Source organism: Fringilla coelebs (assembly GCF_963513975.1).
Source record: "Fringilla coelebs genome assembly, chromosome: 1".
Lineage (NCBI taxonomy): Eukaryota > Metazoa > Chordata > Aves > Passeriformes > Fringillidae > Fringilla > Fringilla coelebs.
This window is the reverse complement of record NC_140028.1, coordinates 88,846,528-88,860,258: the sequence shown is the minus strand read 5'-3', so window position 1 is coordinate 88,860,258 and position 13,731 is coordinate 88,846,528. Positions and strand designations below refer to the sequence as shown.

The 13,731-nt window shown below is 45.8% G+C and overlaps 1 protein-coding gene across 1 annotated transcript; it reads right to left on the bottom strand.

Moving 5' to 3' along the window:
- Positions 1-244: 244 nt before the first annotated feature.
- On the bottom strand, positions 245-4,291 carry EDN1 (endothelin 1). Its single transcript, XM_084203364.1, has 5 exons — positions 4,090-4,291; positions 3,773-3,917; positions 2,635-2,793; positions 2,254-2,361; positions 245-1,494 (listed from the first exon to the last, which is right to left on the bottom strand). The coding sequence occupies exons 1-5, from the start codon at positions 4,151-4,153 to the stop codon at positions 1,356-1,358; spliced, it is 615 nt and encodes a 204-aa protein (XP_084059490.1). The 5' UTR covers positions 4,154-4,291; the 3' UTR covers positions 245-1,355.
- Positions 4,292-13,731: the final 9,440 nt, after the last annotated feature.

Sequence of the window (13,731 nt, the reverse complement as noted above, 5' to 3'; positions counted from 1 at the left end):
TTTGTCCAATTTAGAGTTGGCCATGAAGATTTGATGAGCAGCCTTGCAGCTAGAACAAGTGTCATCTGCTGTCTCACATCTGGCACAAACTTTGATTGCTGTGATCTGGCTTATCTGACAGAAAGGCAATTGAATGCACACACTTCACCTGGGTCAGCTTTGCACATGGGGCAATCTACCTCCATGAGCACAGAGCCACAGACTAAGGAAAAACAGGCCAATACAGTAATTAAAAATATTTATTTCTGAACATATTTACCTTGATAGGCATAAAGCATTTTCCAATTTCATACAGAAATACGTAAAACATGCATAGACCAATATGGCCTACTTCAATGTGTATTCAACATGGTAAATATAATGAAGAACTTGTGTGAATATAAATACATGACACAAAAATAAGCACATAAGATTCAACTTGTCTGCAAATTCAACAATGTGAACAAATTCACTGCTATAAACATTCACCCAATATTAGCCTTTTGACTTAATTCAAAACAACCCTTTGTCTCAATGCATTTCCACTAAACAAGGCCCTGAATAAATCTTGCAAGAGCCTCTGGTACATCCCCACTTCAGTGCATTTTTGGTAGCATTCAAGACACAACAACCTCTATTATTAGAACTTCAGTTGACCAGATATCCTTGTTATGGGAAACTTAGTAGTGTCCTCGATAACTTTTATTTTATGTTGAAGGGTCCTTTGGTATCCAAAGCCAAAGGACTTTGACTATGCAAACAATCAGAGTGCCTAACCCACATTCAGATAACTCTGGTTGTACAAGTAAACTAGACTTCTGAAAAAAGGCAAAGGGTTGCAGCTGATTAGTAAAGGCAATGACAAGGTGTAAAAATACTCTAGCAGGAGTGCAACAAACAGTATGCGAGGTAGACATGTATATATGCAGTAAGTCCTGATTAAAGTAGAACTGTGGCTTTCATCAATCAAAAGGTAGAGTTCTTTGAAGTTTGTACATTCAGATCTTGCCTTCTGTCCTTGCTAAGCACATCTGTGAGGTCTTCCTTGCGAGATGCTTTTATTGTAGACCCTGAAAGCTGCTCAATTGATGGGTAACATTCCAGGAGCAGTATTCAAATGTTTCTTCAGACAGATGGCTTTTCATGTATGTGACTGCAGATTTCCCTTCAGCCCTTCTACCCATCCACCTGAATTCCAAAATGACAAAATCCTTTGTCTTTATATCTCCAAATACAGGACTTCCTTAGCATTTTGCTCCGCTGTGCAAACACTCGGGCAGAGGGGCCCGTCGCCATCGTGGAATGTTGGAGTCAAGGCAGTTTTCGCGATGCTTTGGCAGCAAGCGTTGTGCAGAAGGATTCAGGGGATCTCCCCACTAGGATGCTTTCAGGCTCTCCCGGACGCTTTGCCTTTTGTTCGCCCTGTTGTGTTTGAGCTTTCGCCCTTTCTGGAGCTCAGCCTTCAGCTTTGCGATACTGAAGGAAGCTTTGATACTGTTACCAATGGCTTCCAGCCTGCAAAACCAAGAAATGTACATTTAGCATTGTGACAATGAAGATGCAAGTGTAAAGTGAAAAAAGGTTTATTTAGTTTTTGCTTAAATAAACCTCAGTCTAGATTTCTACCGTGGGATCCTATTAAACTGCTGTTTGCTGTACCTCAGAATTAGGATAACTTAAGATACTTGAAATGTTGTATTCATCATTTCAATGCAAACATTAAATTAAAATATTCACTCAAATATAGATGCCCTAGACTTCCTTAAGTAGCCAGTCAGGAGGTCTCCAGTGGTTTTTTTATGTTTTGCCTGTGTTGTTTCTTTTAGGTAAACCTGATCCTAGTTCCAATGAATAGGTGCATTTTTCAAGTAAGTATGCAAGCCCCACTTTCAAAAAATTATTTAAGACTTCCAGGGCCTAAGTCTCATTCAATGTCATCAGGCTGCCTGCTTCCATAAGTCCTGTTCTGCTTGTGAAAGGAGCACTAAAGAGTCTTCTTTAGTACAGGCAAACTTCTGTATTCTGTACTTTTCCACAGGAATATGGCTGAGCACTGAATGCAAGCAGAGGACAGACAGCGGGCTGAGCTCAGCAGCCATGTCCTCCCAAGCTAAAAAGCCAGAGCAGGATGAAAAGCCCTCAAAATACCCTCACTGATTCCTCCATAGCTCTCAAGCTGAAACCAGCAGCTAAGCCCAGGATGACCCGAAGGCAGGTGAACTGTGCTCTCTGTTGCTGCTCCGGGGAACTACAACGGGATGAGAAGAAACTCACCGCTTCATTTTCTTGCTGTCAACAAGCTGTCGGTTCATGCATTTGGGTCCAAAGCAATTGCTGGCTTTGATGCGGTGCCGTGAGGTTTTCTCCACTGTGGACTGAGCCCTGTTAAAAGGGAAAAGGTGCTGCTGTTAGAAAAAAAAAGAGAAGTCTGCAGTCCACAAGGTGAGGCATCTCATCAACCACTTCTCGAGGCATGTAATAAGCAATCTTTCTGGGCCAAGCCATAGTATGTATCATAGAAGCGTGAGCACTCTCAGGTAGGAGGCAGGGCTTTGGGGAGAGCATTCACTCAGCAAGTGCCAAAATGAGTAAGTGCACCACAATCCATCCCTTTCACATGCATTGCCTTTTAAAGAGTAGCAACAAGAGACGCACCAGAGATCTTTGCCTGCCTGGCAGAAGTTCAGACATTTCTTGTCCTTCTGGTTGGCACATCGGCATCTGCTGCTTGGTTCAGCGAGCATCTCCGGCACCATGTCCTTCAGTGATCTTCTGGGTCGAGAGGGGCCGCCGAGACCATATGGAACTGTCTTCCTATGATCAAAGAGACAACATGAAAGTCATTTAAATAATTCTGTGGCTTCAAAACACTATGGGGTATTTTCGGCAATCTTATCAACAGCATTGATTGCACGAGTAAAGGTTGTGGGCTTGGGAATGCCTCGTTAGTCACAGTTTCCATGCAAATGCTTCTGATGATCCTGCAACATATTCATTAGCATGGCTACTGACAAGGATAATGACCTTTTAATTGTGATTTCACAAGGCTGTTGTGCCTCCCTGTGCAATAGAAAGCAATAAAACCTCATCTCTTTGAACTTTGGCTACTGCCAACACTGAAAGAAGCAGTAAAAGTGAAGAACAGATTCTCTCTCAGAGAAAACCCAGCAGCAGAAGAAATGTCAGTGTTGCAGTGTTTGCAGCCTGAGGTGAGCCTCCGGCTCACTACTTTTTGGTGAGGAGAGTATAGAAATGGATACTGTGCATAATCCTATTAACACGTGGGGCACATTAATTTGCAGCAGAGAGCGGTGAAAGGAAGCTAGAGCCACCCGGTGACAAAGTATTCCTTCCAACCTCCTAACTTGTCAGAAAGAAAACCGCTCAAATTCAGGCTGGCAAAATCATGCCTTTGGCATTTTGTCTGATTCTGATTCATAGCGAAAAGTATTCAGCAGCCTTTGCTGAGCAGCACCCAAAGGAAATTCTGCTGCCCAGATTTTAGGCAGGCAGGTGTGCTAGGGCTATTAGGAACTATCTGCCCGATCTGGGTGGCCCAGTCCTGCTTGCCTTCTTCTGGTGAACAGTCTCGGCGCTAAATGTGCCAGAAAAGTAGTAGGAGGAAGGTAAAGCAGTAGGAGAAACTGTGCAAACAACTATTCCTTCCTCCCCTTCCCATCTCTGCAGGGGGGTTGTGGCTCTTAATTTTCGCCTTCACACCTCCCTCCCTTTCTTCCTAACCACAAGGGAACCCGGCGCTGGGGAACGGCCGAAGCCCCTCCACTCCACTCACTCGGGGGTGTTGATCCAGATGATGTCGAGGTGGCAGAAGTAGACGCACTCCTCGTCCATCAGCGAGGAGCAGGAGCAGCGCCGGGCGCGGCGGTGCGCGGCGGCGGCGGCGGGGGGCGGCGCGGCGTCCACCTCGGCTCCGGGGGCTGCGGGAGGGAGCGGCAGAGCTCAGCACCCGCGGCAAGGCAAGGCAAGGCACCCGCGCATCCCCTCCCGCTGCATCCCTCGGGCAGCCCTCCCCGGAGCCCGGCTGGGACCCCGCAGCCCTCCGCGGGGTCGGTCCCGGGCGGAGGCGAGCGGCAGCGGACCGGCACCTACCTGCCGGCAGCAGCCCCGGGCAGAGCACGAAGAGCAGCGAGACGATCATGTGGCAATAATCCATAGCAGGCGGCGGAGGGCGGATGGAAGAAGTGAGGGGAAACAGGGTAAAAATCAATAAAAGGCGAGGGAAAAGCGGAGAAAGTGTGTCCCGGCGTGAGGACGGAGCGCCGTGGCGGGTGCCCTGCGTGGCGCGGCTCGGTGCGCCCCGGCGCGTCTGGCTGGCGCGGCGGTCCCCGGCGCCCTTTTATAGCGAACCCCCATGGAGCGGGTAAACAGCCCCGGCGCTATTTTATCCCGAGACAATGTTATTCTCCTATTAGTCACCGCGCGGCAACGTGCGGGCCGAGATAAGGCCGGGGCTGGAAAGGAAATCGCCTGCAAACTTCAAGAGCGGGGGGCGGCGGCGGCGGCGGCGGGAGGGGGGGGACCGGGGGCGCCCCGGGGGCGGGAGGGGCGCGCCGGGAGCCGCCAGGGGGCGCCCTGCCCACGCGTCGCACCTGAGGGAGGCTCCGGGATTCAGGAATTCAGGGATTCAGGAATTCGGGGATTCAGGGCTGCGAGGCTTCAAGGTTCACTTCTTCAAGGCTTCAGAGCTTCACCTGCTGCTCCTGCTACTGCCCTGGGGAGAACGCAGCGGTGGGACACGGGGGTCTCTTATGCGGGATGATGGATGCCTGACTGCGCTGGAGCCTGCCCTGCTCCTCTCAGACCCTGTCAGGTGGGCTCTGGGGGTCTCAGGAGGTTTGGGTTTGGCAGCAGGGGTGGAGCATTGAGGTATAATCTCCCTTTTCTGCCAGGGTAGGGCAAGGTGCTAAAACCAGTGTGTTTTAGGTGTGAGCAGGTGAGTAAAGCCAGGTAGGGAGGGAAGGAGGGAAGATCTGCGCCTGCCCTTCACCTGTGGCTCTCATCGCTAATTCTGACAAGGTCTTTTTTCTGACATGTTTGTGTTTTCAGCCTTCTGTCAAGGAGCAGAGTCAGTGTGGAAGCTGGGCTCTTGAGGAGCGGCTGCAGCAGTGCCATCACAGATACAGACACTCATGGAATCCACTGAGGTCCCAACTGAGGAAGCCAACCCATGACTATAAACTTAATTAAGTGAACTCAAAATGCCTGTGATCCGCCGTGGAGCCGTCGTGCTGCGAAGCGTGCCAGTTTCACCTATGATAAATAGATAAGACTCTCTTGGTATTTGTGGTATTTCCGTGCACTGTGCTGTAATAATAGAAATGACCTTGGCTATCACAAAGAGCGGGGCTGTTAAGTGCAAGTTGCATTGTGGTCTGGCAGGTGAATGGCCAGTTTTTTAAAGTATCAAATTATACTGTGCCACTGTATCATAGCGGACAGACTGTCTGCAGCCGTGCTGAGTCAGAATAAAGGTCCATTTAGCTGGTATCCTCTCTGCCACAATGAATGTTAGCAGATGGTATGAGAAGGAATACAAGAAAGGAATGCAAGTGGAGACTAATCCTTTCCTTGGTGTAACCTCCCTGCTTCTAACAGGATGAAGTGTAGGGGCTTTCCAAGCAATAATGAACGTTTAGACCATTATGCTGAATAAACACCAGTGACCCCATCCCGAGATGGTCATATCTATTTATCAAAGCTATTCCGAAAACTGCCCTGTAAAATATCTGTGACTGGAGAAAGCTGGGTTATACATTTTTTTTTTTTTTCAGACTTCTCCAGCGTGGGAGTTTATTTTCCAGAGCAGGGATTATATCGTCTTGTGTATTATGTCTCCTTGTGTACATAGGGCAGGACTTACCGGAATGCCGATGTATCTGTACATGTGTGTTTGAATTGCTGCAGTCATGATAAGAATCTGCCAGCAGGGGTCACACGGCTACATACAAAAAGTAATCACAGCCCTCCGAGGCAATGAACGTTATCGGTGTCCTAAAGTTAGGAGAGAAACTAGGTGACTCTTTTTTCTTTCTTGGCATTAAAAAAAAAAAAAGGACAAAACGTGAAGCAGCTGTGTGGGTTGAAAACCAGCAATCGAATCGTTCTGTATTGAGTACAAATATGCATAGCCTTTCCAGGCCTGTCACTTAAAGACTGTCTTTCATGCCAGTGCTTATTTAAATTTTTTTCCTGAGGTTCCTTTTCCTAAGATGTGCACTTGGAGCCAAAATTACTCACATTGGTGTAAGATATTTTCAGCCTTGTCAGAATACCTTGTTAGAAAGTATTTTGTTAGCTGACAAAAACAGCATGCATGTTTCCTCTGAGTAAGAAGGCACAAACATATCTCAGGCACTTCTGAAGATGGTGTTCTTTTTTACCTTTATTTTTAATAACAAAAACATCTACAACAATTTTTCATAAGAAATCATAAATATTATTGTTGTCAGAGATCCATTTCCTCTGATTCAGCGATTTTTGGTAGCTCCACTTTCAGATCTTGAGACTAACCAGAATTGAGCTATTCTGGTTGCTATTTGAGTTGCTTGAGTAATGCAAAAACAACTTTTGTTCCATTTGTTACCAGTGGCCCGTGTGGGTCATTTCAGGCCACGGGGATTGCCGGGACAGGAGGTGGGTTTCCCCAGGAAGGGGTAATCCTGACTCCTGCTTGGACACTATGAAACAAGATCAGCTTTGTGCCATGCAGAAATACCCTTTGGGAATCAAAGAAGGAAAATTTGCTCACTTTAAAGCTGTTTAAAGGAGGAGTCCAACAGTAGAAGTCACAATAGGGGCCTTATAAAATCTTCTGAAGAGGACTGAACTTTGGGCAGCAGTCAGTGTTTGCAGGATGGAAACACAAAGTCAGGTACTCCACGAGTCATCCCGGTGCATCCCAAGCCAGATCACCCCAAGAGCTGGGAAGTTTGCACCGTATTTGCACTGCTGCCCACGGAGACAAGGGTGGAAGCAGGAGCTGAAGCTGGCTGCTCCTGCAGCAGTCCCTTTCTAGCTGGAGCACCTTGAGCAGCCGCCTCCGAGACATTGTGTTACGGAGCAAAAACTCAGCTGGCCAGCCAGGCTGTGGTTGTAACGTTCCAGCTGGAAAAGGCCGTGGCACCGGCTTTTCTAAAGGACATTTTGTTTAGTGTCAGAAATGTGAAATGCCTGCTTATCAGCAAAACAATAAAAGGAGACTGTAGAACTGTGCCTTTCTGTCTAGGGAACAAGGGGAGCAACATGCTGTTTTCTGCAGATTTGAAACACTGTTCTCAATTAAATGAAAGTTATATAACTTGTCCCTTTACTTCCCTCCCTGTGGCTCTTGCACCTTACTTTCATCTTAGGGGCTGTCCCATCTGCCCATGCCCTTTTTTATACAAGATGAAAATTTTTTACATTACATGCAAATCAAAGAGCTGACTATGCCGTGCAGAGGGACATAGACAGGCTTGGGAGGTGGGTGCATGCAAACCTCAGGAAGTTCAGAAGGGCCAAGTGCAAGACCCTGCACAGGGGTCATGGCAATCCCAATCCCAAATACATGCTGAAAGATTAGTGGATTGAGAGCAGCACTGAGGCGAAGGACTTGGGGTTTTTTCACTCAGAGGGTGGTTTGGCACTGGAACAGGCTCCCCAGGGAAGTGATCACAGCACCAAGCCTGACAGAGCTCAAGAAGCACTTGGACAATGCTCTCAGGTGTGATTCTTGGAGTGTCCCATGCAGGGCCAGGAGTTGGACTCGGGGATCCCGATGGGAGTCTTCCAGCTCAGCATACTCTGTGATTCTGTGATACTGTGACTAGGGGTGTTGGTGGATAAGTATCTTCATGTGAGCTGGCAACATATGCTTCCAGCCCCTAAATTCAGCTGTATTCTGAGCTGCATCAAAAGCAGTGGTCAAGGGAGGTGATTCTGCCCTCTACTCTGCTCTGGTGTGCTGCATCCAGCTCTGGGATTCCCAGCACAGGAAGGACATGGACCTGTTGGAGCAAATACAGAGGAGGTCATGAAAACGCTCAGAGGGCTGGAGCGCCTCACCTATGAAGACAGGCTGAGAGAGTTCTTCAGCCTGGAGAAAAGAAGGTTTCAGGGAGTCCTTAGAACAGCCCTTCAATATCTCAAGGGGGGCAAAAAAGCTGGAGAAGGACTTTTTACAAGGGCATGAAATGATATAACAAGGGGGAATGGCTGTGCAATGAAAAGAGGGTGGGTTTAGAATAGGAAGAACTTTACTGTGAGGGTGGTGAGGCACTGAAACAGATTACCCAGGGAAGCTGTGGATGCCAGGTTTCTGGAAGTGTTGAATGCCAGGTTGGATGGGGCTTTGAGCAACCTGGTCTAGTGGAAGGGCTCTTGGAATGAATGACCTTAAAGGACTCTTCCAACACAAACCATTCTAGGATTCCATGATAATTTGAGCTCTTGGAAATTACCTTATTCTCTCTATCACTACCCAGCCCTATAATGTATTTAATTCTCCTAGTCCTCGGGCAGAAGTCTGTTTTCTTGCAAACCAACTTTCATTTCTCCCCATCTCCAGTTAGTGAGGTTTAGCAAAGGACAAGAGTGCCTATCTCACAGTACACTTGTGGTCTTAATAAAGTGCTGAGGAAAGGAGTAAAGACAACCAGTGATCCATCAACCTCAGCCCTACATGTATGGCCCAAACAGATCCTGTCCAATATCACCAATGATCAGTTTCTTTCCAAAATTCACTCCATATACAAAATTGCATTTAAGCTAGGGAGGAAAGTTGCAGCTATATGACCCTTGATGGAGGAAAGCCTCTATCAGAAAGTCTCTATCAGAAAGCTCTTCCAGACCATGCACGTCCTGACATCATATGGCAGTGACTAGTTACAAAAATCAGACTCGGCTTAGAGCTGAAATAGATGAGAAAACCAGCTTTACTGAGCAAGGTTCACAGTTTCTCCCAGGGCTAAAATTGTTATTGTCAGAAAAACAAGTAAGATGGTTTGCAGAGATTCAGGTTTCAGAGGATGAAACCTGTTGTGTAACCTTCCTCCCACTTACACTTTCCACAACAAAGAACTGCAAGCAACAGGAAAATATTTCCCTGGAAGTAAAGTCATCTTTAAAATGAGGAAAACATCAGATGGGAAAAGGGAAAGGCTTAAATAGCCTGGGAATAAAGAATCCACGTGACTTTTAGGTGACAGTTAACAGGAACTTCTCCCTTACTTCAGTGTCCATCTCTGCTGTGACACTGCGGGAGAAAGAGTGTCCACTTCCCACTGGAGTGAATCACAGTGGCACTGGAGGCACTTGGCTGTCCCCTGTCCCAGCAGGTTGTAGCAGTTCCTCCTGTTTCCATCTTTTACCCCGCATCTGCTCTTGTGCAGGAGCAGCAAGCAAACAGAATACCGGGAGCAAGGGAAAAGGTTGCGCTCCATGGGTGGAATATGGGCAGGTGACCCGAGCCCTCCCACCCAGGTCTTGTGAAGGTGACAGAGGTGCCTGGTACAGCCGAGGGTGGCTCAGGTGCGTGGTCATTTCTGCTGTGGTAGCTCAGGTCCCTGCACACAGAGGCCCCCAAGGAATTCAATCCGTAGCCCTTCGCGCTACAAGCAATTTGTATGGTGGCGTTCAAGTTGGATTTAACTTCTTAATTGACCCAGTTGTCACGTAAGTGTCAGCATTAGTAGAAGTTAAAAGGCAAAAGCCTTACTTCTGGCCCAGAAAATCTTAGATTGGGAAATATTGCAGAGAAGGAGCTCTCTGTCTAAAGCCTGGTCTCTTGCAGACACATCCACCTTCAGCCATGTCAGACACAAAATGCTGGGTTGATCCCACAGGGCTGTGTTGTATTCTCACAGCTGTGCTTGGACTCTTGAGTTTGCTTTAGAAAAACAGGAATACATCTGCGTGGTCTTCAGCTCCACTCCATCACTCAAGTTCAAAATACAGACAGCATGAACTATGTCTTCGAGAAGTGTGAAAAGGTGGTAAAAGGTTACATGTATCAATAATCAGCCTCTTAAAAATGAGTTTTGCAATCAAGAGTTTAACTACATAAAGATTAACATCAATAAATACAAGAGATAACTGCAAGGACTGCAGCAGAAGGCTTTAGCAAAGAAAAGGAAAATATTAAACAGAAAATGTTACTTGTAGAAAACCAGATCTAGTTTTGTATACAACCTCTTCTGTGAATACAGCAGCATATGACAGAACACTTATTTGCAAATAACAGTTAGTGGAAAATGTGCTTTATCAGGTTTGTTTACTTACTTCTTGGCAAGTCTGGCTTGCAAGGAACTCAAACCCCATGTTTCCAATTAGAAAATCTTCAGAAGAAAATCACTAAGAGCAGTTGCTCTAAATGATACCTTGCTCCTATCAATAGGGCATTTCAGAGTTTCATGTTCTTTGATAATAGTCACTTTCCCATAGCCTTGTCAAAAAATCAGTGATGCCATCCCAGTGTCCAGAGCTGGGAGTTGAAGCATGGAGGACAGTACTTGTGCCACCAGACAGCAGATATGGTTTCTAAATTAGATTAACATGTTAGTTCACCTGGTGTCTGAATTGCCCTCTGGAGTACGGAAAAGGGCCTAAGGTGCCGACTGTCCTAAATTTAGGCACTGTCCTCTTCTTAATGTCTAGAGATAGCTGGGGATGAATCCAAGTTGGTCCAGGGTCCCCTCAGAAATTGATGAGGGAGTGGAGAAATGAGCTGAGTTCCTCGAACCCGTGTCCTGTATCCTGCCCACTACATTGTTAGCCTTTCCAGTACATATAGTTTTTTTAATCAAAACTGACTTTTTTTTCTATTTTGATTTGTCCATCACTTGGATTTTATGTTGCTTTGCTCAGAAAAGGTACTTGTGAGGTCTTCCTGCAGTTTGCTCAGAGGTGCTTCTTTGAATTAATTAATATAATTGACTTTTGATGCCTAATTTTTCCACCTGTCATGTGGCCTGCTCCACCTTTGAATGAGTCTCCAAAGACTCAAATCAGTAGAATTCTGAGAGCTGTCTGGCTCTACCCTTTCCTGAGTGCATAAAAGCCTTGCTGAAATAAAGGTGATTAGAAAAATGCATTGTTCCAAGAATGGCGTTGAACTTTCTTCACAGCACAGTCCTTTGGCCAAAAACATGTAGCCCCTCTGTGACTGCTTTGTCCCCTCTGTTTTGAGCCTGGGGTTTGATGAGTGGGCTTGCTGCTTTCTGTCTTTTGTTTCTGAGAGAAATGAGTAAGGGCTAGGGATGTGGCCTGAGCCATGGGTGTGGGTTTGTTTTTCTCCTATTCCAGGTACTTGCTTTGTTCCCAAACCCCTTGCCACTACACTTCTGTGCATGACTGCCTGGAAAATGGACAGGAAAGTAGCTTTATTACGAGCCAGTGCCTCTAGCACTAAAGATCTGCTTGTCCATTTGGGCATATGCTTGTCTTTTTTTTTGACCAAAGTATATTTTGCGTGTAGATGAAGTGTTGGTCATCTCTCTCCAGCTGCAGTTCCTAGTCTTCATCTGTCCTTGTTTCTCCCAGAAGAGGGCTGCTTTGTGAGGAAACATTGCACTAAACATTCTCAGCTTGAACAAATTACACCAAAAGCTGACAGAGGAGAGAAACTCTAGACTAACTACAGTTTTTCAAAAAAAGAATTCAGAAACTCTCCTCTTATTTATAAAGGGACAATAAGAGGGACACTCTCTTCTTTTACACGGGACATGAACACATTAAAATATTTGCATCTGAGGCAAATGATGGACCACACAGCTCCAGGGTTTGTTATGGCAATTACTCATTGGTGACACTGACAAGGAGATTTTGTGACCTGTCAAGGCCAAGAAAACAGGAATAGCAGCTTGAGGATAGATGATGCCCTAGCACTGAGCTAGGATTACCTGACAGGCTGCACTCCTGCCTTCAGTTGCAAGAGCGAGCCTGTTCTGAAGCGAGCATGCCACCTGCAGCATTGGCACCCCCCAGCACACTCCCAAGTGCCTGGGAAGTGTGTGGGGATGAGGGAAGGGAAGGGGCTGCAAATGTCTCCAGGCTCCCATGAGCACCTAAAAACCTAAGATACCTGACAGGGCTGTATGTCGATATTTGACATATAGCATATAGGAATGAGGCTTTTTGCCATTTCTGGCTGCTTTCACTAAGTGTCCTTGAGGCATGTCTCTATTAGGAATTTTTCACCAGCCATTTCCATTTTGACTTCCTGTCACAGCCTAAGCTGATGCCTCCGGTAACTCCACTGCAGTCTCTCAGTGCCTGCAGCCAGACCTCTCTGTTCTTACTGTTTCAAGCAGGTTTACTTGCTATGTCAAAAAAAGGCACTGCAGTTTTCTCTAAGCATTTAGCATTGCAGTTGCAGGGATTCAGCTGAAATGGAGGAAGGTTCTGTAGGAGAGGTATCCCCCGGGACTCTACTCTGCTGGTGTAGCGCAGTGCAGAGCAAATGCCAGCCCATGCTCTAGCAAAGTTTGTGGATGGTGAAGACTTTTCTGGCATTGCTACCAGCCCTGTATGTGCAACATCCTTTGATTAATCCTGTTCCAATTAGCTGAGCTGGAGTTACCCTGTTACCATTGGCATGATTGTATGTGAGCCTTAAGAATTGCTTCCTAGTGTCAATTATCTCCAACATTTACCATCTTTTCACAGTTTTTAATTAAATCTTCTTCTTATTAAAGACAAACATATTCCACCTTTCCTAGCAGGATTATGATATAAAACTGTAGCATTGGTTTCATCTTAACAGAAACAGCCAGCTTCTTGCAATGGGTCTAGGCTGAATCTTTTGAAAATAGGAACTGTATATATCACACAATATAGGTCAAAGCATCAGCTGACAGAACAGCTGACAGAACAGCTCAGCTTTTTTCAAATTCTTGCAGATGTATTTCCTTTTCCAGTGAAAAGCGTCTTTCTGAAAAGCTAAGTTGGTTTCACACAATCTGAAACACTGAAAGTAGTTTCATTTTAGTTTTAGGAGGGCAGAATTGTAAGGAAGGTTCGAACCTGACTGCAACGAAGTATAGCATTTGTTTTGAACACATTTCAGTGATTAGCTATCCATATACTTTTATTCCTAGTCTTTAAAAGGGCTTTTAAATAGCACTTTTCTCTAGGACAATGAACTTGGGAAGATATCCAGGCCAAATGCAAAGAAGAGAAAGGCCTCCTTTCTCTTTCTCAAGAGATTTGATCCTGACACCAAGTTTTTTAACTTCGATTCAGCCGCTGGTTACCAGAACAGCCTCTTTTCCCAGAAGAATTTGAGCCGGCAGTAAATTTTGAAAATGTGTTATTTTGTACAGTGGAAAAGAGAAGTAAACTTCTTGCTTCCTTTGACAATTTGAAGAGTTTCCCTCTTTGAATTTGGCCACACGACACAGTTCAAATCTTTGTCTGCTTCTTTGCAGCTTGCTTGTTCCACTGGCAAAGTGGAAATCAAAAGCATCAAGGCAAAGTGATCCTCTCAGAAACCACTTATCTTGACAGGAAAATGGTTTAAGATCAGGCAAAAAAAGAAATCCTCACTTCCTTTTTCTGGAGAAATTATGCCATGTTCATTAGCAGATCTGTGTCTCATTTCCATCCACTTACCCTTGTTATAAAAATAGGAAGAAGCAGGGCACCTAAGGGCACCTACCCTTTGCTGCCATTAGTATTCACAACTTTTCCACTCTTTCATTTAATAGAAATATCAGTTGTGACGCTTGAATGAAATAGCATCCTGTTTTCCTTGAA